Source organism: Bos indicus x Bos taurus, chromosome 6 (assembly GCF_003369695.1).
Source record: "Bos indicus x Bos taurus breed Angus x Brahman F1 hybrid chromosome 6, Bos_hybrid_MaternalHap_v2.0, whole genome shotgun sequence".
Lineage (NCBI taxonomy): Eukaryota > Metazoa > Chordata > Mammalia > Artiodactyla > Bovidae > Bos > Bos indicus x Bos taurus.
In genome coordinates this window covers 117145031-117168346 of record NC_040081.1, presented here as the reverse complement: position 1 = coordinate 117168346, position 23316 = coordinate 117145031, and the positions used below count along the sequence as shown (strand labels likewise).

Genomic DNA, 23316 nt, shown 5'->3' with positions numbered 1-23316 from the left:
TGGTGGCTGAGGGAACGCGTATGTTGTCATTTCCCACACATTTCCATACCTGCTCAAGCGTGGGGTTTCCCAGAGGAGTTAATTCTCCAGGGCTTGACCAGGTTCACCGCGTCGCCATCATGTGCTAGGTGCACGCAGGTAACGGAATGAATGCCAGCAGTATTGAGTGAGAGCCATTGAGTCCTCATCTTAACTTAAAATGCTTTATATTAGTGTATTTAAGGGCTAGTACTATGATACCCTACCATTGTAATGGAAACTCTCTGGATTTCCAGCAAGTTCATGGAAAAGCTAGACGTCTGGTTTGGTGGAGTATGCCCTTGGGGTTCTTTGGTCTCGAGTGGTCGAGTGGTGGGCCGTGGCTGTGAGAGGCAAGGATGGGGTGTGAAGGACGGGCTGAGAGCTCTGGCACTGTCGAGAAGGGGGGTCCAGACCTCTTCAGTCTCCTTGTCCCTCAGCTGCAGGCTTGCCGTCCGGGGCAGGGTCGCCTTGCTGTCCCCAGGTCCTCTGGTTCACCCAGGGGGATGGGGTGAAGTGGGTGCGGGGCGTGAGGAGCAGCAGGTTATCTTCTGTGAGTGAGCACTGTACGCTCGTGCAGCAAGAAGGTGAACTGTTCAGATTCTTCCTTACAAAATGCATTTTCCTTTTCACAGAATCCACCTCAGTCCACCTCAAGGTGGTCAGAGTTAGATCTTCTCAGCTTCTTGGGAACCGTGGGCCATGTGTTGAGTCTGGGCGCAAGCAGCTTCATCGAAGAGGAGCACCAGACCTGGTACTTCCTCGTCAACACACTGTGTTTAGCTCTGTGCCACCAGATCTACAGAAAGTGCCTTCTTGGCGACGACTGTGCCCCTCAGCATTGCCCACACACGGGAGAGGAGTTTGACGGGGTCGCAGTGGCCCTGCAGGGCAAGCGTGCTGGCCCTGAGGGGTGGGAGCTCAGCCGAGCGCCCGCAGACCCCTCCTCCCTGGAAGCCCTCAGAGGCTCTGAGCGGTGGATGGTGCTGGCGAGCCCCTGGCTGGTTCTGGCCTGCTGCCGGCTACTGCGGTCCCTGAACCAGACCGGTGTGCAGTGGGCCCACCGGCCCGACCTGGGGCACTGGCTCACCAGGTGAGGGCATGAGTTGTGGCCTTGGGCCAGACGCTCCAAAGACCTGTTTTTCCTACTCAGGATAGAAGTGGTATTTGAAATCTGAAGAAATAGAAGACTGACCCATGAATTGAGTTGAAAGGTGAATTTATTTGAGGCTAGCCTGGTAGTTTGGTTTTTCATTGCTGAATCACTGTAAGTGTTCCTGTTTGAAAACCAGTGAGTTTTATAATGATCACTGCAGCAGGATATAGTTCTTCACTCGCTGCCCTGTGCCCCATGGTGTGGGGCTGGGGTGACAGGCTGACCAGGAGCCCTGTGCCCCCACCCCTCTCTGTCCCCCTGCCTCCCCCACACCCCACCCCCAGAGGGGCAGCTGCCTTGGCTGGAGCCTGGAGGCGTGTCTTCAGCTGCTTCTGCGGCCTCTCACGGGTGGCCAGGTGACCCAGTGGAAAGTATGGCAAATACAGAGGACTGAAGTGAAGAGAAGAAACTAGGGTAGAAAAGACCAAGATTTGGCTGTGTCATCAATTTTACTGTCAACGAGGTCTTAAAAAACAACTAAAGTAAGAGCACAGCAAGATGAAAAAATATTTCCAAGAGAGACCAACAAAGGTCACCGTCGTGTCACTGGGGAGAGCCTCTTGAGAACTGTTGGCAGAACGCAAGACTCACAACTGTGGTAGACACACTCCTAAGGGAGGGAGTCCCAGAGGAAAGAGCAGAGAAAGGCACGCTCCCACTGGTGATTCGGGAGCGTCAAATCACAAAGTGCAGTTTTACACCTGGTGAGGGCTTGGTGAGCGTCAGTGCATCCTGGGACCACATAGTGGCACAGTCCTTTTGGATAAGTCCTTCTGGAACTGTACGCCAAAGGCTGTAAGATTATTTATTCCTCTGGCCAAATAATTCCTATGGTAAATTTCTCCCCAGTGATAACAGTACTAGCAAATCTTTGGCAACCACAGTAACCCCAGGTAGCAATTTTCAGGTGCCTGCTGTGTGCCCACTCATTCCATTTTCACAGCAGCCTTGAAAAGAGTGTCCTGGCCTGTCCCCGTTTGGGGTGCAAAAGCAGAGGGGAGCTGAGGGGTGGCAGGCAGAGCCAGAGCATGTGAGGGCGAGAGCGCCGGAGTAGCACAATGACCTTCTAATTCTCCTGGGACATGACAGCACTGCAGGAGGGCTTGGTGGTTTCCACCCCCAGATGCACTAGCAGGCGTGCATGCAAGGGCACCCCCACTGCCCCTGCCCCCTCTCCAGGCTGTGCCCACGCCTCAGTCTGGACCCTCCCTCAGCACACTGGCCCCCTGTGCCTTTCCATCGGGGCATGACTTTCCCAGTCCATTTGTGAGGAGGCTGCAGTTTTGGTGATTCCTGCTCCAGGACAGAGCCTTCAAGAGGCACCCAGAGACACCCGAAATTGCCTCTATGCTCTGCTTTCCATCTGTGACAATGATCCAGGGTCTGCATAAAGCACAGCTTGCAGAGCAGCAGTGGCGGCCCCAGTGTAACCCTGTCACCGCCCCCAGGACCCACCTGGCACTGGCCTCCTCTCCCCTGCATCTTTCCTAGTAGTTTCTCCGTGTGGGGTGTGTATCTTGACTCACTCACTTCAGAGGTATTGAGTGTTTGGGCTTCATGACCATGACCTGCAGTGAACAAAACGGGAAAGCCCTGCCGCCCAGGACAGCTCACCAAGGTAGCAGGGGGCATGGGCAAAGGCCAGGCAGAGAGACAGCTGTGACAGCCGTGTGCCCAGCCTCTCTGCTGGGGCACCTGCGAGGGGGCAGACACTCCCAAGTGATTCCCTCTGCACTGACAAGTGAATGGAAGAGGATGGTGCCAGGACATGTCTCCTTTGCCCAGAACCTCCTCACCTGTGGTTGGGGAAAGCGAGGCAGCCCCAGAAAGGAGAGCCAGCAGGCAGTGTTGCCCTGACCCGTGCAGAGCTGATGATGGGGACCAGTTGGGAGTGAGCAGTGAGAGTCTGGGCTAACGGCCCTTTATGTGTTGCGTTCTTAGCCACGTGTGTAGGCCCATAGCATCACTAGCTGTCCTTGGTGGTAATTTCTGGCATCTTACATTTCATTCCAGCTCTGATCATAAGGCTGAACTCTCTGTTCTGGCCGCACTTTCCCTCACCATGATTTTTGTGTTGGTTCAGAAGAGGTGCTCCCTCACATCAAAAGTGGCCATGGCGTTTGGCCTGCTGGGCATCTATTGCTACCGGGCGGCCATTGGAAATGTGCTGTTCCCATGGCAACAAGACAACAAAGACATTTCAAAGTAAGTGTACTAGCAGACACAAGCACTTGTTTTTAGACCTGTTGTAATGTTTTATGTACTAAAAATGCCATGCAGTCTTGAGATCATTAGAGTTGGGCTTTTGTGAATTGTGATTTTGTCAATAGTTACTGAGAACATTTCAGTGAGCCAGTTCTGTTAGCCTCTTTTTTTGGTAGGAGAGAGACAAATAACTTGGAAGTAAGGTCACTGGGGTGTTTTGTTTTTTTTTAATAAGGGATTGTTTAAAAATAAAGAATTTAAAATATTTCATTTTGCTTCACTAAGAAGTAACTAGTAATGAGGATAATAAGGAGTGGATACTCCTAGCAGTTGGGGGTGAAGCATGTCAGAAAGCCCAACTTTCCCATAATTTACATGAGCTCCTGCAGCTGGCTCCTGCAAATTGTCAATACCACTTTCTGCACGTCACAGGGCTTTCTCTGTTTTTAACAGTCACAGGGTTGGGGTGAGCAGACCCTATTTTGGAAGGCTGTTCATAAAATGTGTTAAGAATCTTGATTTTGTCCAACCCTCTGACTTGGGTGTACTCTTACAGAATTCATCTCAAAATACAACCAGACATGAAGCAAGAGACTGGGATATGGGTGTGTTCTCTGAAGCATTACTTACAGTTGCACATAGTAAAAAATGAGGTGCTTGGCCAGCAGTTTTGGATGAGTCTCTGAGGTCTCTGGTTTCAGGTCTTTAATCCGTTTTGAATTTATGTTTGTGTGTGGCATGAGAGAGTTGTCCGGTTTGATTCATTTGCGTGTAGCTTTTTAGTTTTCCCAGCACCACTTACTGAACAGACTGTCTCTCCTCCATTGTATATTGTTGCTTCCTATGTCGTCAGTTCATTCCCCACGTAAGTGTGGGTTCGTCTTGGTTCTCCAGTCCATTCCCTCAGTCTGTGTGTGTGTGATGTGTGTGTTTGTGCCTGTTCCATACGGTTTAGATTAGTGCAGCTATGGAGTATGGTTTAAAGTTAAGGCTTGTGATACCTCCAGCTTTGTTCTTTCTCAAGATTGTTTTGGCTAGTTGAAATCTTTTGTGTTTCCTTACAAGTTTTAAAATTTTAGAATTACCTGTTTTAGTTCTGTGAAAAATGCCATTTGTATTTTGATAAGGATTACATGAATATGTAGATTGCCTTGAGTAGATGATTGTTTTAACAATATTAATTTTTCCAATCCAGGAACATGGTATGTCTAAACATGTCTTTACATCAGTTTGTGCTGTCTTCAGTTTCTTTCATGAGTATCTTAAGTTTTCTGAGTATAGTTCTTTTATCGCCTTCTTAGATTTATTTCTAAGTGTTTTATTACTTTGATGTGGTTGTCAGTGGGATTGTTTTCCTACTTTTTATTTGTGATAATTTGTTGTTAGTTATAGAAATGTAGGATATTTCTGTATATTAATTTTGTATTTTTCAGCTGTACTGAACTCACTGATGGCCCTCGTGGCAGTTTGGATTTTCTGTGTATTATATCACGGCATCTGCAAACAGTGACAGTTGTATTTCTTCCTTTCCAGTTTGGAGTCCTTTTATTTCTTTTTCTTATCTGACTGCTATGGCTAGGACTTCCAATTTTATGCTGAATAAAAGTGGTGAGTGGACATCCTTGTCTTGTTCTTAGTCTAGATCCTTCCACCACTGAGTATGATGTTAGCTGTGGGCTTATCACACATGGCCTTTATTATGTTGAGGTGTGCTCCCTCTATACCCACTTTCTGGAGAATTTTTTAAATCATAAATGGATGTTGAATTTTATCAGAAGCTTTTTCCACCGTCTGTTGAGGAGGATCATGTGGTTTTTATTCTTCAGTTTGTTAACTTGGTATATAACTTTGATTGATTTTTGGATGTTGAACCATCTTTGCATCCCTGGGATAAATCCCACTTCATCACAGTGTATGATCCTTTTAATGTTTTGTTGAATTTGTTTTGCTACTATTTTGTTAACGATTTATTATCTGCGTTCATCATTGATGTTGGCTTATAATTTTTTGTGTGCAATATCTTTGTCTGGTTTTGATATCAGGGTTATGCTGGCCTCATAATGTGACTTGGGAAGCATTCCTTCCTCTGCAATTTTTTTGGAATAGTTTGAGAAGGGTAGGTTTTCTCTAAATGTTTGATGTTGCTTTGCTAGTCAAAGAAAGAAAAACAAGTGTTGCCCTCTCTGAAAGCGTGTCAGGGCAAGTTCTGAGAGCTGTGGCCAGATTGTCTGGGTGGCCGAGAGGCACAGGGGGCACTCCTGGGAACAGGGCCTGTCACCTGGTGTGGGGGATTGAGATGGTGCTGAGGGCCTGGCTGAGGTGACAGCCCAGTGGCAGGTCTTAACCTATGGAAGGAAGGTCAGGTGGGGTGGGCGTGGTGGGGAGACACCTTAAAGGCCGTTTACCTCAAAGTCAGAGTTCTGTGCAGATGTCAAGACTGAATGTCACATGTGAGGGCATGCAATTCAGAGCTGTTTGTTTAAATCTCAAAGTGTATGTTGCTTATATGTAGGATCTAAAAAATGATACAAATGAACTTACTTACAAATCAAAGGGTGATACATGAGTAAATTCCTCTTCCTCTTGGATGCACCTTATTTCAGCATCACTCACGTCAAGATATGGATCTCTTCCTTACCTTTCATGGTGACGACAGTATGTACTTTGTTGGTGTCCAAAACATAGACCAGCGCACCCTTTCGTCAGCCTGCACTGCCTGGCTCCCATTGTTTCTGTGAAATGCTTCCACTCCCCACCCCATTTATCCTTCTTCTCGATGCATCCTGGTTCCAGGTCCATCCTGATTCTAGACTCCCTCCTGGCTCTACATCTGCCCTGATTCTAAAGCTGCCCCGATTCTAGATCTCCCTAAAAGCTGTTTCTCTCCTTTCAGTGCCCGCAAGTGCTGCTGTCCATCGGTGTTCTGGAACCCTCTACATTTAACTCCTGACTTTCTTCTCCACTCTGAAGCCCGGACCTGGCTGGGGTGGAAGGCCTCGTTTCAGTGGTTCTGGATGTCCAGGCACAGCTGGGTGGTCAGGGCAAGAGGGGCCCCTTCAAGACATCAGTGGTGCTCCCCTTCCTGTTCACTGTCAGCCTGCCCAGTGTCCTCCTTGCTACAGGTCCCAGCCCCTTTCTTCTTGAAATGTCTCTGCTTACTTGGGCCTTTGCAGATTTCTCCCTCTTTGACCTTATCTTACTCCAGCAGTTTTTCCAATTAACTATGCAAAGCAGGTGGACAGCTCTTTTGGCCACAAGTGACGGTTCTGATCTTTCACCCAGGTGATCCTTGGCCACGTGAGCACAATTTCCTGTCAGCCAGCTCCGTCAGAGAAGTGCACACGTAAAGGACAGGCCTGCCGGCCTCTGGGGGTCCTGGGGGTCTGATGTGCACAGGCAGACACCCCTACTTCCACAGAGCCCCCCACAGTGAGTGGGTCCTGAAGCTTGTGTTGTCAGCTCAGCTCAGTAGACGCATACTTGGGAAAATACATATTTGATTTTTTTGTAGCTGGTGCTAATGAATCTGACTTGTTTTGCTTTCTTTAGGGGCATTACCGAGGCTCGTTTTGTTTATGTCTTTGTCCTTGGCATTCTGTTCACGGGCACCAAAGACTTGCTTAAATCTCAAATCATTGCTGCAGACTTCACGGCCAGGACTGTGGGCCTCTGGGAGATACACAGCGGCTTAGTTCTCCTGGCAACACTGCTCCTCAGACCCCACAATCTCCCCGTCTTGGTGCTGAGCCTCGCAATCCAGACCATCATGGCTCAGTTCATCTGGAGGCCCCTGAGGCATGACGTAGCTGAGGTCACTGTGATGCATTACTGGTTTGGTCAAGCATTCTTCTATTTTCAGGTAGGTTTTCATCATTATCATGGGTAGAAGACTATTAATTTTTATGTTGTTTATCTTTTAGTTTTTCTTTAAGAAAATTTTACCATAAGCCAGGAAGTTTAGTAAAAGAACTATTGGCATGGCAAGGTGACTTATGCTTAAATCATGCATATATTTATAAGATAAAGTACAGTTAGTTATTTAAGACAGGCACGCTTGGTGCCAGCATGCAGCTGCTCTGCAGGTCTGCTTCCTACGGGCGGTCAGGGGAGTGAAGTGCTTGGCTCTGCCAGCTTGGCTGGTGGCTGCTCTCCCTGCTCCCTGGCTCTCAGCAGTGGGCACTGCTGGGGCTCCCACTTGGCTGTTACTCTCCTGGGACCCGTGCTTGTCGCATCTCCTCTTCAGTGTTGAGGAGCCCATAGAGGCAGACCCAGCCACCTCCAGGGTAGACCTCAGGGTGCAACCGTGTACTCGGGACTGCAGTGGACAGGTGGACAGAGCATCCAGCTCCTGGCCCTGGAGGGACCAAGTTCCACCTCAGCCTTCAGCTCACCAGAGTCTCCCACTTGCCCCCGGTGGCACAGCAGACCCTGCCGCCTGATCAGGAAGGTGCCCATAGGCTCCCTGTGAACTGAACAGTTCTGCCCAACGCTGAGGCCTCAGTGTCAGGAAGACTGACTGCAGTCACGCCCCCAAGCAAGGAGACAGTCTCTGACGTTCTGTTTGCTTCTCTGCCGCATGTGGCCTCATCCCACAGCAGGACACAAAGCTTCCATGACAGTTTATGATATTGGCACATCTCAGGCACTGCCCAGAGGCAGCCAAAGCACATGTGTCTGACAGCCACGGGTGCACCTGCAGCAGGCACCATCAGACAAGCTTCAGGTCCCCAAGGAGCAAAACCAACGCAGGTCAGCCCTCACACGGCAGGCCCTACGACATGTCAGACGAGTGGGCAGCTGTGTGGCCTTAGGAGCACAGTGGGCCCCCGGGGCCTCTCTCATCTCCCCTCCCACAGCCCTTCCCTTGGGATGTCCTTTTCTCACTGTTGGGTTTCCTGGCAGGAGGCTCACAGGCTCACTGACCCTTTCCCCAGCCCTCAGCTCACCGACTCCTCATGGTACAAGGTCAGGAGCATGGTGCCCAGTTAGTATCCACAGCCCTCCATGGGCCCCTCAGTCTCTCTCTGCCTCTAGACCACCCCTTCTCCCCCAACCCACACACACAGCATCAGACTGTTGAGGACCTAGTGACCTAACGCAAGGGAAGCCCCAGAGCGTGCGGGCCACACCTTAGGCCAGCCCTCCCTGACCGCGGAGTCGGCTTTGGCAGCACCTCCAGCGACCGCCTGGGGTCAGAGCCACTTTTCTGTTGTCAGCCTGCCTCCCTTCGCCATGGTGTTTGAGATTCTTGTTCTTCCTTCTCCTCCTCTCAGCAGCTCCGAGGTCTCCTCAGTCTCTAGGGAGGGAATCATAAAGTCAGGGAGAGCCCAGACGGATGTGAGCAGAGGGGGTCATGGGGAAGCTGCAGAAAGGAGGTTGTTGTCCAGGGATGGGCCAGTGGTGGACAGTGAATGCACGGGGAGTAGGCATGGCCTGAGATGTTTGGGGGTCGGCGCCACCACCCAGTGATGGCCCAGGATGGCATACAGCCAGGGGAGGAGGCGGTGGGCTTCACCTAGCTTGGACCCATGTCCTTGGGCCATCAGGTAAAAAGTTCCTGGGAAGGGCCTTCACTGTGCTAGGACAGACATTTGTGCTGTCAGGCCTGTAAACAGCGCGAGTGTCTTAGAAAAGGCCACCAGCGTCAGTGAAGACTGAAAGGTGGGGGACCAAACTTCGGGAGAGCCTCGCTTGGATTCAAGTCCCCGCCCTCCCTGGTGGGACGAGCTGTCCTGTTAGTGGCCAGGATCTTGGGCCTGAGACTCCCTGACAGCAGTGTCCTGCTGCTCCTGTAAGCCATGTGGCAACACCACCCTTAGCCCCTCAGACAGGGTCCCCAAGGAGGGAGGAGGGAGGTTGGTATGTCTGCCTGAAGTTGACAGATAGAAGTTTGGGGCTTTTCACACTCCATCAGCAGACTTACATTGTATAGTTTCTCAAAGGTAAAAAACATTCCACTTGCTCCCCAAGCCTGGGAGTGAGGCAGGCAGGTAGAGGGCCATCATCCAGGGTCAGCCCCGGAGCCGGGAGTGAACGGGCAGCGGGCTCCTGGGGCCATGTCCCCACAACCGGCTCTCGTGAGCCCTCATGGCCATGGTACAGGACCAGCTGCGTCAGCACTGCTTCTGCCCTCGTCCAGGGAAACTCCAACAGCATCGCCACCGTGGACATCTCAGCAGGCTTCGTGGGCCTGGATGCCTACATGGAGATCCCAGCCATGTTCCTGACGGCATTTGCGACATACTCAGGGCCTGTGCTGTGGGCCAGCCACCTGGTGAACTTCCTGACCTCAGAAGCCAGCAGGTGAGGCTCCTCATCTTTAATCTGATGGCAGGTTGACTCCTGCTCCCAGTAACTCAGAGGTCTTTTTCATCAGTTTTCTTTTCCTTAAATAAGAATGAACAGTCCACAGTGCGTGGCCAGCGTGGGGTGTGGGGCAGGTCTGTGAAGGGACAGCTCAGACCTCCCTGCTGGCTTCTTCTAGATCATACCAAGTTGGGTCTCCAGATGGACAGGATGGAAAGCCCCTTCTCATCTCATCTAGCTGTTGGGGACCTGGTTGGGGCCCAGGGAGGGGGTGTCCACTGGGGATAAGAAAGTAGGAGTTCTCTCGTTCTCACAGGAGCTAGTTCTCACCTCCAGGATCCCTGCTGGAGAGGGGAACCTGGACGGTCCCAAGGGGCTCCCCATGGGGCTGTGACTCTGTCAGCCTGTCCTGCCCCCATGGAAGCCGGCGGTCACCAGCCCCAAAGGCTCCTTCCTATCAGACTGGCCAGCCCACCATGCTGTCCATCCTTCCCCTCCCCGTTTACTCCACAGAGTTCCCACCGCCTCACATTCCATGCTTCCTTCCTTGTTTCTACACCACTCCCCTCGGAAAGGGTCTTCGTGAGGAAGGGCCTCCAGCTTCCGTCCACATGCTCACCTGGGTGCCCAGGCCACTTGGCAGTGTGCGGCCTGAGTGGTGTGTGGCAGCCTGCCGCTGGGCCGCCCTCATCAGTCAGACAGGGTGCTGGTGTTGCTGCCCGGGGCTGTGGACCCCTGTGAGGTGCTGGAGTGGGAGGAGTGCAGTGTCTGTATGTCAGGGTTCCCTCAGCGCCTCTGAACCCCTCACATGCTCCCCTTCACACACTGGGCGGTTGTGCTGGTCAGGAAAGCCCCAGGAGGACCCTTCCAGCCCCGGGGAGGGTGAGCTTCCTGTCTCCTCCTGCCTCGGAGCCTCCACTTCTCTACCCCAGAGAGTAGCGCCTTACTGGGGTGACTGCTGACCCGACGTCTGAACCCCACTTCTTTGGCCTCCGTCACGTGTTCTTCTCAGTCCCATAGGTTCACCCCCAGACCAGGTCCTGAGACACAGGCCTCAGGGAGCCTTGCCCTCCACCCCCACACTCATGTCCCTGTGGACATTAAAGGTGGAGGTGAGCATCAGTGTGAGGCTGGCGGGACTCGAGTCAGACTTTGGGGAGGCTCCTGCTGAGGAGAGAGCTCCTGCTCTGAGGTCGCAGGCTTCCCGAGGATGGGAAGTCCCTTCAGGTGGCCTTTGGGACGTCTGTGGACAGACTTCCCCCAATTCACAGCCACTGCTGGTCTGGTCGTCCACGCCTGAGAGCCGGGTGCATGCTGGCGGCCGTGGAAGGACATGGAGTGGGTGTGTGGCCTGGGATGCCCTTCCATTATTCATACTGCACGTGAACCCTCCCTGGCTATGAGATCGCCCCTGAGCTGTGGGTTTGGTTGGGAAAGGAAGCTGGCAGGTCCCTTCACACATCTGGACCGTGAGCAGGTGAGGTGTGCGCTCCCTGCCCTGGAGGGCTGCCTGCTGTGGTACCGGCTCGGCACGCACCACGTCTGTGACTGCAGGCCAGCCAAGCAGGTGGACAGGGCAGGTGAAGGCCAGGCCATGAGAGCCCAGTTTTCTGTGAAGAGCAGCTTCCCTGGAGCTAAAATCATGGCTTGATTTTCCTGGCACTTGACATCTGTTACACTTGTATTGGGGAGAAAAAAAAGATGTTAGCATGTTTTTTAAGTGAGTTGAAAGCATTTTAGTCAGTTGGGGAGTGTTGTATATGTTTTCCCTAATTAAGGAATGTTTCTCTTTTATTTTAGAAAAGGTTTTTCTCTTTCATTTTCAGTCAAGTTTCATGCATTGTTTCTGTCTTTATTTTTCCAGTAAAATCAGAAAACTATAATCAGACTAAAGGGGTAGAAAAAGAAAATGTCTTTTCTTTTTTGATTCCTGGGTCAGGAAGATCCCCTGGAGAAGGAATGGCAGCCCACTCCAGTATTCTTGCCTGGAGAATCGCATGGACAGAGGATCCTGGGGGGCTGCTGTCCATAGGGTCACAAAGAGTTGGACACAACTGAGCAGCTAACCCCCTTTTTTTTTTTTTAAGAGGGAGGTGATTTTTCTAAATTTTTTATTTTTTTGTATTTTTGGCTGTGTCTGGTCTTAGTTGAGGTACATGAGCTCTTTACTGCAGCATGCGGGCTTCTCTCTGACTGTGGCACATGGGCTCTGTAGTTTTCTGCAGGCAGGCTCTCCAGTTGAGGCGCGGGGTCTTCCTGCCCTGCAGCATGTAGGATTTTAGTTCCCCAACCAGGGATCTAAGCCATGTCCCCTACATTGGAAGTCTACATTCTCAACCACTGGGCCACCAAGGAAGCTCTGAAAATGTATTTCTAATGGCTCAAAAACTAGGCCATGGGTAGACCATGCCCCTCTACTAAGGAGCTGGCATCTGTTCTGGAGCTTAGCAGTGGGGACAGACAGCCTAGCTGCAGGGCCTCCGTTCATCCCCTCAATTGCAAATTATCTTATGCTGAGGTTACAGGAACTGCCTCCTCACTGGGGCTGTCACTATGGAAGGAACCCAGTCAGAGTCTTCCAAATGGGTCACGTTCCCTATCCATGATGTTGAAACCCAAGCAAGGCAGTGTCCTGAGTTTTCCTACCTCCCTGTCGGGTCGAGAGGGCCATGGGGTCGGCAGGCTCCCTCTGAGCACAGATGCCCTGGCACCCCAGGAGGGCAGCAGAGCCGAGGCCTGTCCACCAGGCCCATCTCCAGGGGTTTCCTGTGCTGGGTGTTGGGGCCGAGGCCCCAGGAGGGTAGAAGGCGATGCCTCAGGCCCAGCTCTCCCAGAACCCCTGCCTGAGGGACTGGATCCCAAGTGGAACACAAGGCTGGGCTTGAGGACTCACTCCAGGGCTCGTGCTCTGGTGGTTACATGTGTGTTCATGACTTACACGATCCAGAGTGGCATGCTCTAATGCATGTTTCCCTTTTTGTTGACAGCGGCTCGGCACTGAGTCATGCTTGCTTCTGCTACGCGCTCATTTGTTCTATTCCAGTTTCTGTCTATATCATTTTGGTGACGTCCCTGCGTTATCATTTATTTATATGGAGTGTGTTTTCTCCAAAACTTCTCTATGAGGGAATGCATCTACTCATCACAGCTGCTGTCTGTATATTCTTCACAGCCATGGACCAAACCAACACAAAGTCTTAGATGGAGCTATTAAGACACTGGAAAAAATATATATTTTTAAACTCTTTTGTTTACTTCATGGGTTTGTGTCATGAAGGATATCTGTTTAAATGCAAGATTATTCTTTAAAAAAAAGATGTTAATTCTGTAAGGTTGATGAATAGCTTCAATTTCTTTGATTACTATACTTGAATTTAGATTGAGTAGTAAGTAGTTTAAAAAGCTCATTTTAAAATACTTGGTTTGGATATGCATCATATTTCCCTGTTGACAATCACTCTGGGAACTTCTGAGCTTTTAATTTCCTCTGGATAAGTTACCCAAATATATGTGTTTAAATTGAAGAATACAGTTTCCAGATTTGTTAGTGTCCAGGGACTCGGTGGGATGAGGCTCACATGCTGCCAGGGTCCCCTTGCAAAGCTCAGGGCCTTTATGATCCAGGAACCACCAGGGGTCCCAGAAGCTTGGGTTTATGTGGGCTATATCTGTCAGCATTTATGGCATTTAAAATTAAAACTAAGACATTTAAAATAAATATATTCAATTAAAAATAAAGATATAAATCATTTGCAACACCAAGTACTATAGCCCACCAGGCTCCTCTGTCCATGGGATTCTCCAGGCAAGAATACTGGAGTGGGTTGCCATTCCCTTCTCCAGGGGATCTTCCCGACCCAGGGATCGAACCTGGGTCTCTCACATTGCAGGCAGATTGTTTACCATCTGAACCACCAGGGAAGCCCCTATTGCATGTTAATATACCATTTTAAAGAAAAATAAAGGAACCAGTGCTGAATATCCATTGGAAGGACTGATGCTGAAGCTGAAGCTCCAATACTTTGGCCACCTGACTTGAATTGCTGACTCATTGGAAAAGACCCTGATGCTGGGAAACGTTGAAGACAGGAGGAGAAGGGGGCAACAGAAGATGAGAGGCTTGGTTGGCATCACCGACTCAATGGACTTGAGTTTGAGCAAACTCCAGGAGATAGTAAAGGACAGGGAAGCCTGGCGGGCTGCAATCCATGAGGTCACAAGAGTCAGACATGACTGAGCAACTGAACAACAACCAGGATGGAGGCTTGTTACAAGGAGAACCAGCCCGGTTATTAGAGAGCTGGAACTTTCAGGCCTGCCCCCTGATTCCTGGTGAGTCAATCACTATTGGCCAGTGACTTAGTCAATCATGACTGTATAATGAATCCTCCCATTAAAAAAAAAAGTGCTGATTCAAATGTTTTCTTTTTAATGGCTGAGTAATACTCCATTGAGTATATGTACCATAGCTTTCTTATCCATTCATCTGCTGATGGACATCTAGGTTGCTTCCATGTCCTGGCTATTATAAACAGTGCTGCGATGAACATTGGGGTACACGTGTCTCTTTCCCTTCTGGTTTCCTCAGTGTGTATGCCCAGCAGTGGGATTGCTGGATCATAAGGCAGTTCTATTTCCAGTTTTTTAAGGAATCTCCACACTGTTCTCCATAGTGGCTGTACTAGTTTGCATTCCCACCAACAGTGTAAGAGGGTTCCCTTTTCTCCACACCCTCTCCAGCATTTATTGCTTGTAGACTTTTGGATCGCAGCCATTCTGACTGGCGTGAAATGGTACCTCATAGTGGTTTTGATTTGCATTTCTCTGATAATGAGTGATGTTTCATGTGTTTGTTAGCCATCTGTATGTCTTCTTTGGAGAAATGTCTATTTAGTTCTTTGGCCCATTTTTTGATTGGGTCATTTATTTTTCTGGAGTTGAGCTGTAGGAGTTGCTTGTATATTTTTGAGATTAGTTGTTTGTCAGTTGCTTCATTTGCTTTATTTTCTCCCATTCTGAAGGCTGCCTTTTCACCTTGCTAATAGTTTCCTTTGATGTGCAGAAGCTTTTAAGTTTAATTAGGTCCCATTTGTTTATTTTTGCTTTTATTTCCAATATTCTGGGAGGTGGGTCATAGAGGATCCTGCTGTGATGTATGTGGTAGATGAAACTGGAGCCTATTATACAGAGTGAAGTAAGCCAGAAGGAAAAACACCAATACAGTATAATAACGCATATATATGGAATTTAGAAAGATGGTAACAATAACCCTGTGTACGAGACAGCAGAAGAGACACTGATGTATAGAACAGTCTTATGGACTCTATGGGAGAGGGAGAGGGTGGGAAGATTTGGGAGAATGGCATTGAAACATGTAAAATATCATGTATGAAACGAGATGCCAGTCCAAGTTCAATGCACGATACTGGATGCTTGCGGCTAGTGCACTGGGACAACCCAGAGGGATGGTATGGGGAGGGAGGAGGGAGGAGGGTTCAGGATGGGGAACACATGTATACCTGTGGCGGATTCATTTTGATATTTGGCAAAACTAATACAATTATGTAAAGTTTAAAAATAAAATAAAATTTTAAAAAAATAATAAAATCCAGACATAGTTTACTATCAAAAAAAATTAAAAAATAAAGCAAAGTGTTACTTGCAAAAAAAAAAAAAAGTGCTTTCTTACCCTTTTTGAGAATTCCCAAGTCAGGGAACCAGGAAGGTTCTATGTGCCAGCGTGCTGGGCCCCCAGCTCCACAAAAAAAAAGAAGGCCTTTGTTCAGGACTTTGCCCTGCATGTCTGTTCATCTGCTTCTTAATTCATATCCGTTAATTTTTTTTAATAGTAAATCACTAAACTAGTGAGTAAACATAAAGTTTCCCTGAACTCTGCTAGCCATTCTATCCAATTAAGGGAATGACCAGAGGAGAGGCTCTTAGATGCCTCTAATTGACAGTCAGTCAGTCAGAGGCACAGGCAGCAACCTGGCCCTGGGTTTGGTGTTGTCGAAAGTGGAGGGTGGGATCTGATTCTATCTCTGGGTTGATAGCATCAGGACTGAGTGGGATTCATGGATTCCATACTGCCACAGAGAGCTGCTTGGTCAGGAGAAGCCTCCACATGCAGTCATTGGAACTGGGTCCAGCAACTCTTCTCAGTATGAGACCATGGAGTAAGGTTAAAAATGTACCCCTATGTTAGTAGCAGCACTGTTCACAATAGCCAAGACACGGAAGCAATCTGAATGTCCACCAAGAGATGAATGAATCAAGAGGATGTGGCACATATACACAATGGAATATTACTCAGCCATAAAAAGAAATGAATTTGACTCCATTCTAGTGAGGTGGAAAGAACCTAAAATACAGAGTGAAGTAAGTCAGAAAAATAAAACAAATATTGTATATTAATGCATGTATACAGAATCTAGAGAAATGGTACTGGTGAACCTATTTGCAGGGAAGGATGGAAACGCAAATGTAGAGGGACTTATGGATGCGGTGGGGGAGGAGAGGGTGGGACGGATGGAGGAAGTGGCACCAACATACACACATGAGCATATACACCACGAGCATTGCTGAGAAGCTGCTGTGTAACACGGGGAGCCCGGTCTGCACTCTGATGACCTAGAGGGGTGGGATGGGGGAGGGGAGGGAGACTCAACAGGGAGGTGAGATATATATATATCACTGGAGAAGGGAATGGCAAACAACTTCAGCATTCTTGCCTTGAGAACAGTATGAAAAGGCAAAAAGATAGGACACTGAAAGATGAACTCCTCAGGTCAGTAGGTGCCCAATATGCTACTGGAGATCAGTGGAGAAGTAACTCCAGAAAGAATGAATAGATGGAGCCAAAGCAAAAACAGCACACAGCTGTGGATGTGACTGGTGATGGAAGCAAGGTCTGATGCTATAAAGAGCAATATTGCATAGGAACCTGGAATGTTAAGTCCATGAATCAAGGCAAATTGGAAGTGATCAAACAGGAGATGGCAAGATTGAACGTCGACATTTTAGGAGTCAGCAAACTAAAATGGACTGGAATGGGTGAATTTAACTCAAATGACCATTATATCTACTACTGTGAGCAAGAATCCGTTAGAAGAAATGGAGTAGCCATCATAGTTAACAAGAGTCCAAAATGCAGTACTTAGATGCAGTTTCAAAAACGACAGAATGATCTCTTCGTTTCCATGGCAAACCATTCAGTATCATGATAATCCAAAGCTATGTCCCAACCAGTAATGCTGAAGAAGCTGAACGATTCTATGAAGACCTACAAGACCTTTTAGAACTAACATCCAAGAAAGATGTCCTTTTCATTATAGGGGACTGGAATGCAAAAGTAGGAAGTTAAGAAACACCTAGAGTAACAGGCAAATTTGGCCTTGGAATAGGGAATGAAGCAGGGCAAAGACTAATAGAGTTTTGCCAAGAAAATGCACTGGTCATAACAAACACCCTCTTCCAACAACACAAGAGAAGACTCTATACATGGACATCACCAGATGGCCAACACCGAAATCAGATTGATTATATTCTTTGCAGCCAAAGGTGGAGAAGCTCTATATAGTCAGCAAAAACAAGACTGGGAGCTGACTGTGGCTCAGACCATGAACTCCTTATTGCCAAATTCAGACTTAAATTGAAGAAAGTAGGGAAAACCACTAGACCATTCAGGTATGACCTAAATCAAATCCCTTAGGATTATACAGTGGAAGTGAGAAATAGATTTAAGGGCCTAGATCTGATAGATAGAGTGCCTGATGAACTATGGAATGAGGTTCGTGACATTGTACAGGAGACAGGGATCAAGACCATCCCCATGGAAAAGAAATGCGAAAAAGCAAAATGGCTGTCTGGGGAGGCCTTACAAATAGCTGTGAAAAGAAGAGAAATGAAAAGCAAAGGAGAAAAGGAAAGATATAAGCATCTGAATGCAGAGTTCCAAAGAATAGCAAGAAGAGATAAGAAAGCCTTCCTCATTGATCAGTGCAAAGAAATAGAGGAAAACAGTAGAATGGGAAAGACTAGAGATCTCTTCAAGAAAATTTGAGATACCAAGGGAACATTTCATGCAAAGATGAGCTCAATAAAGGACAGAAATGGCATGTACCTAAGAGAAGCAGAAGATATTAAGAAGAGGTGGCAAGAATACACAGAAGAGCTGTACGAAACAGATCTTCATGACCCAGATAATCAGGATGGTGTGATCACTCACCTAGAGCCAGACATCCTGGAATGTGAAGTCAAGTGGGCCTTAGGAAGCATCACTACTAACAAAGATAGTGGAGGTGATGGAATTCCAATTGAGCTATTTCAAATCCTGAAAGATGATGCTGTGAAAGCACCGCACTCAATATGCCAGCAAATTTGGAACACTCAGCAGTGGCCACAGGACTGGAAAAGGTCAGCTTTCATTCCAGCCCCAAAGAAAGGCAATGCCAAAGAATGCTCAAACTAGTGCACAATTGCACTCATCTCACACATTAGTAAAGTAATTCTCCAAGCCAGTCTTCAGCAATATGTGAACCATGAACTTCCAGATGTTCAAGCTGATTTTAGAAAAGGCAGAGGAACCAGAGATCAAATTGCCAACATCTGCTGGATCATTGAAAAAGCAAGAGTTCCAGAAAAACGTCTGCTTTATTGACTATGCCAAAGCCTTTGACTGTGTGGATCACAATAAACTTTGGAAAATTCTGAAAGAGATGGGAATGCCAGACCACCTGACCTGCCTCTTGAGAAATCTGTTTGCAGGTCAGGAAGCAACAGTTAGAACTGGACATGGAACAACAGACGATCCAAATAGGAAAAGGAATACATCAAGACTGTATATTGTCACCCTGCTTATTTAACTTAGAGTACATCATGAGAAACACTGGGCTGGATGAAGCACAAGCGGGAATCACGATTGCCAGAAGAAATAGCAGCAACTTCAGATATGCAGATGACACCACCCTTATGGCGGTGTCATAAGCGTGACACCTTATGACAAAATGTCATAAGTGAAGAAGAACTAAAGTGAAGAAGAACTAAAGAGCCTCTTGATGAAAGTGAAAGTGGAGAGTGAAAAGTTGGCTTAAAGCTCAACATTCAGAAAACTAAGATTATGGCATCCAGTCCCATCACTTCATGGCAAATATATGGGGAAACAGTGGAAACAGTGGCTGACTGTATTTTGGGGGACTCCAAAATCACTGCAGATGGTGATTGCAGCAATGACATTAAAAGACGGTACTCCTTGGAAGTAAAGTTATGACCAACCTAGACAGCATATTAAAAAGCAGAGACATTACAACAAAGGTCCATCTAGTCAAGGCTATGGTTTTTCCAGTAGTCACATATGGATGTGAGAGTTGGACTATAAAGAAAGCTGAGTGCCAAAGAATTGATGCTTTTAAACTGTGGTGTTGGAGAAGACTCTTGAGAGTCCCTTTGACTGCAAGGAGATCCAACCAGTCCATCATAAAAGAAATCAGTCCTGAATATTCATTGGAAGGACTGATGCTGAAGCTGAAGCTCCAATACTTTGGCCACCTGATGTGAAGAGCTGACTCATTGGAAAAGACCCTGATGCTGGGAAAGATTGAAGGCAGGAGGAGAAGGGGATGACAGAGGATGAGATGGTTGGATGGCATCACCGACTCAATGGACATGAGTTTGAGTAAACTCTGGGAGTTGGTGATGGACAGGGAGGCCTGGCGTGCTGCAGTCCATGGGGTTTCAACCAACTAAGTCAGACACAACTGAGCAACTGAATTAAACTGATATATATATATATATATATATATATATATATACATACATACACACATATATATATAATTATGGCTGATTTAAGTTGTTATACAGCAGAAACCAACACAACATTTTAAATATTTAAAACAACAGACATTGTTTTAAAAAGAATGAAATGATGTCATTTGCAGCAACATGGATGAAACTAGAGATTATCGTGCTGAGGTAAGTCAGACAAAGACAAACAGCACACGACGTCACTTACATGTGGAATCTAAACTATGACACAAATGAACGTACTCACAAAACAGAAACCGACCCACAGGCATAGAGAACGGACGTGTGGTTGCCAAGTGGGGGCAGGCGGGCGGAGGAGGGATGGACTGGGTGTTTGAGATTAGCAGATTCAAACTCCCATATATAGGATGAAGAAACAACAAGGTCCTACTGTAGAACACAGGGAAGTGTATTCGATATCCTATGATAAACCGTAGTGGAAAAGCATATAAAAAAAGAATATGTATAATGGAATCACTTTGCTGTACAGCAGAAATTAACACAATGTTGTAAGTCAACGATATTTCAATTTTTACAAAACATGCAGGCAACACTATATAATGTGCACAGACACACACTTTTGTTGTGGAAGCACAAAAGCACTGCAGGTGTGACCCACGACGAGCAAGAGGTGAGGGTAACCCAGATGGTGAGGGGGTGTCACCTTGCACCAAGGCCACAGAAGCAGGGCCCAGAACCAAGGCCATTTCCAGAACTTACTGAAACTCTTTGTAACCATTGCCAAAAGTACCCTCGATCATCACTTAACAGGCTTCCTAACTCCAAAATAGGCAAAGAGGCCCAATCCAGTAGTCACCATATAACGCCCTAACCCACCACTTAATGCCACCCTTCCAGCAGGAATTTTTTTTGTCTTGAGGTAATAAAAATTGGCTACTAACCCATGAAAAGGGCTTCCCTCATAACTCCATTGGTAAAGAATCTGACTGCAGTGGAGGAGACCCCAGTTCGATTCCTGGGTCAGGAAGATCCACTGGAGAAGGGCTAGGCTACCCACTCCAGTATTCTTGGGCTTTCCTTGTGGCTCAGCTAGTAAAGAATTCGCCTGTGAGGCGGGAGACCTGGCTTCCATCCCTGGGTTGGGAAGACCCCCTAGAGAAGGGAAAGGCTACCCACTCCAGTATTCTGGCCTGGAGAATTCCATGGACTGTAGAGTGCATGGGGTCGCAAAGAGTCAGACACAACTGAGCACCTTTCACTTCACAACCCATGAAAAGCATCAGCTCTCCCTTGGCCTGTCAGGAGGTGGGCTGCTGTGCTCTCAGGGCCCTCATTGTCTCTGCTGTCTGCTCTCAATAAACTCACTCCTGTATTAAATGCTCTGTGTCTGTAAACTCTTTTCCAACCTGAGCTTGGACTGCCATGACACTAAGTTAGACCAGTCTGCAGCAACTCACCACCGCAGCTATCAAGTCTTTGAATGGCGGCCGATCTACTTTGAGATGTGCCTTATGTATAATATACAACCAGATTTCTGCACTTAGTATGGAAAAGATACACAAAAATCTCTTTACCCTCCAGTCTCCCAAGAGTGGCACTTGCATTTGCATCAGGGCAAGTGACAGGATGGAGCATGGGGCACCCTCTGAAATTCCTGACATCCAGTCCCCGGGGTGGCCACTGAATGAACACAGAGATGAATTAGCAGAGGCTGAATTGACAGCCCTGGTGACCGGCATAGGGGCGGGGCCCCTCAATGGAGAATAAGAAGAGGCTGAGTTTTGGCAAAAGTCTGAGTTTAGGGTCCTAAGGGACCCTGAGGAGGGCAGTGAGCAGGCCGTTCGCTGAAAGCACAGAGGTCTGCAGAGAGCTGGAGGTTGCTACGCTGCCAAACCTGGGCTCACAAAACTCCCACAAATGCCACTTGAAAAAAGAGCCTTGGTCCCACTTGTGGCTAGAACAAGGCAAGGGGTCGAAGCACAGTGAAGAACAGAGTTCAGACCCCTGTTCTCACACCAGCTCCATCCCAGGCACACAGCCCATTCCCTAAGCTTAGGTTTTCCTACCTTTGAAATGCTGTTTCCACGATTAAGGGAGGCAGCAATCTTAAAGTGCTTTTCACACAGGGCCTGGCCCATAAAGAGCTCGCAACACAAACTAGCCATTGGTCAGATGACACCACACTGACAGAGATGGTGGTGGGCATAGGATTCAGGCTGGTGTGGGCTTGGGCAAGGCTAATTGGTTGCTCAGGTGAGGGTGGGGTTTCAGGAAACTCCTGGAGCTTTTCCCTGCCTCCAGGATGGGTTGGCGATGGCAAGAGGTGAAGGAGGCAGGAGGTGGCAGAGCTTACAGCTCTGGGCGGCTCCACGGTGGTAGACGAAGGAGAACTGAAGTCTTGCATTTAAGGAAAAATAACCTGAGCTATGCTCAAAGGCAGAAGGGGCTCCTGGGGCCAGCCTGCTGCACAGGAGCAGGGGGCACTGCCTCCAGGGTCGATGGTTCAGACGGCCCTGCAGGTGCACTTGGAAGAGGCTCCCAGCAAAGACAATGTCCCAGCAGGGCCAGGACACGAGATGGGGGGTGAGGGTCCAGGGATGGACACAGGTGTTGAGGGGACTGTGTGAGCCAAGGCTGGGAGGAGAAGGAGCAGGTGGATAAAAAGTCCTTAAAATGAGCAAAGTTGAGGCCACTGCTGAGTCTATGCTGCCCCAGGCAGAGAGACCCCTTCAGAGAACATAGTCTTTGGCCTTTCACTGGATGAGAGTGGAGTCTCCAGCAGGACTCCAGCCTCTGACACAGAGATCATGCCTACCCCCACCTCCCCAAGCTGCTGAGAAGAGGAAGTAACGTGCCAGGCGGGATTTATGAAATAACACAGTCACTGGTGCTCTTATATGCAAACGTTTGCAAATATGCCAAATGTTCAGAAATTTTCCCCCCTTGGGTGATTAATCTCACTGTTTCAGCTTTTTTTTAATGTTCATCTGACAGATGGCAAGGGCACCACCAGCTTCACCCCTGTACCCTGGCTCAGAGAAGGGGTGCCCTCCCTGGGTATTCTCAGCAGCTGGCCCCAGGCAGGAAGGAGGGCACAGACCAAGCACCAGAGTTCTGTACCAGGTTCAAAAGTGTTCAATTCAGTCCCCCAAATTCTTACTCACCTAGAACATGACCTTATCTGCAAATAGGGTCTTTGCAGATCACTCTGGACTAGAGAGGGACCTAAAGCCAACAAAGTCCTTATAAGAAGCAGAGAGGGCACACAGAGAGAGCCGGAGGACACCAAAAGTGGGGTCAGGTATAACGTGATATGTATGTGCATGGGCCCAGGTATGCCTGGGACTGCTGGCTCCCAGAGCCTAGAGGGAGGAAGAGAATGAGTTCTTTAGGGCTTCAAGAAGGAGCCAACCCTGCCAACTACCTGACCTTAGACTTCTGGCCTCCAGACTATGAGATAATATATATTTGTTGTTTTAATCCATGAAGTGTGACAGCAGTCCAGGGAACTAAGACAAGCTCCTACAATGTCCAGGTCAATTAGATGGTCCAGGCTCCTAAGATGGTCCCAGGCCCTGAGATGGTCCGGCCCCTGAGATGTTCCCAGCCACTGAGATGGTCCCGGCCTCTTAGATGGTCCAGGCCCCTGAGATGGTCCACGCCCTAAGATGGTCCAGGCCCCTGTATGGTCCAGACCCTGAAATGTTCCAGGACCCTGATATGTCCAGGCCTATGACATGATCCAGGCCCCTGAGATGGTCCAAGACCCTGAGATGGTGCAGACCTAGGAGATGGTCCAGGTCCCTGAGATGGTCCAGGTCCTGAGATGGTCCAGGCTCCTGAGATGGTCCCAGCCTCTGAGGTGG

The 23316-nt window shown here is 48.4% G+C and overlaps 1 protein-coding gene across 4 annotated transcripts in view; it reads left to right on the top strand.

The window, feature by feature from the left end:
* PIGG (phosphatidylinositol glycan anchor biosynthesis class G) overlaps nucleotides 1-13212 on the top strand; it is a 40460-nt gene extending 27248 nt beyond the window's left edge. For 3 of the 4 annotated variants that reach the window (XM_027545296.1, XM_027545295.1, XM_027545298.1), the window contains 5 exons: nucleotides 654-1111; nucleotides 3188-3379; nucleotides 6929-7238; nucleotides 9519-9682; nucleotides 12673-13212. In XM_027545296.1, the coding sequence (XP_027401097.1) occupies nucleotides 654-1111; nucleotides 3188-3379; nucleotides 6929-7238; nucleotides 9519-9682; nucleotides 12673-12886 (1338 nt within the window). In that variant the 3' untranslated portion in view covers nucleotides 12887-13212. The remainder of the gene's footprint in view (nucleotides 1-653; nucleotides 1112-3187; nucleotides 3380-6928; nucleotides 7239-9518; nucleotides 9683-12672) is intronic. The other variant, XM_027545297.1, reaches the window with a different exon arrangement.
* Nucleotides 13213-23316: the final 10104 nt, after the last annotated feature.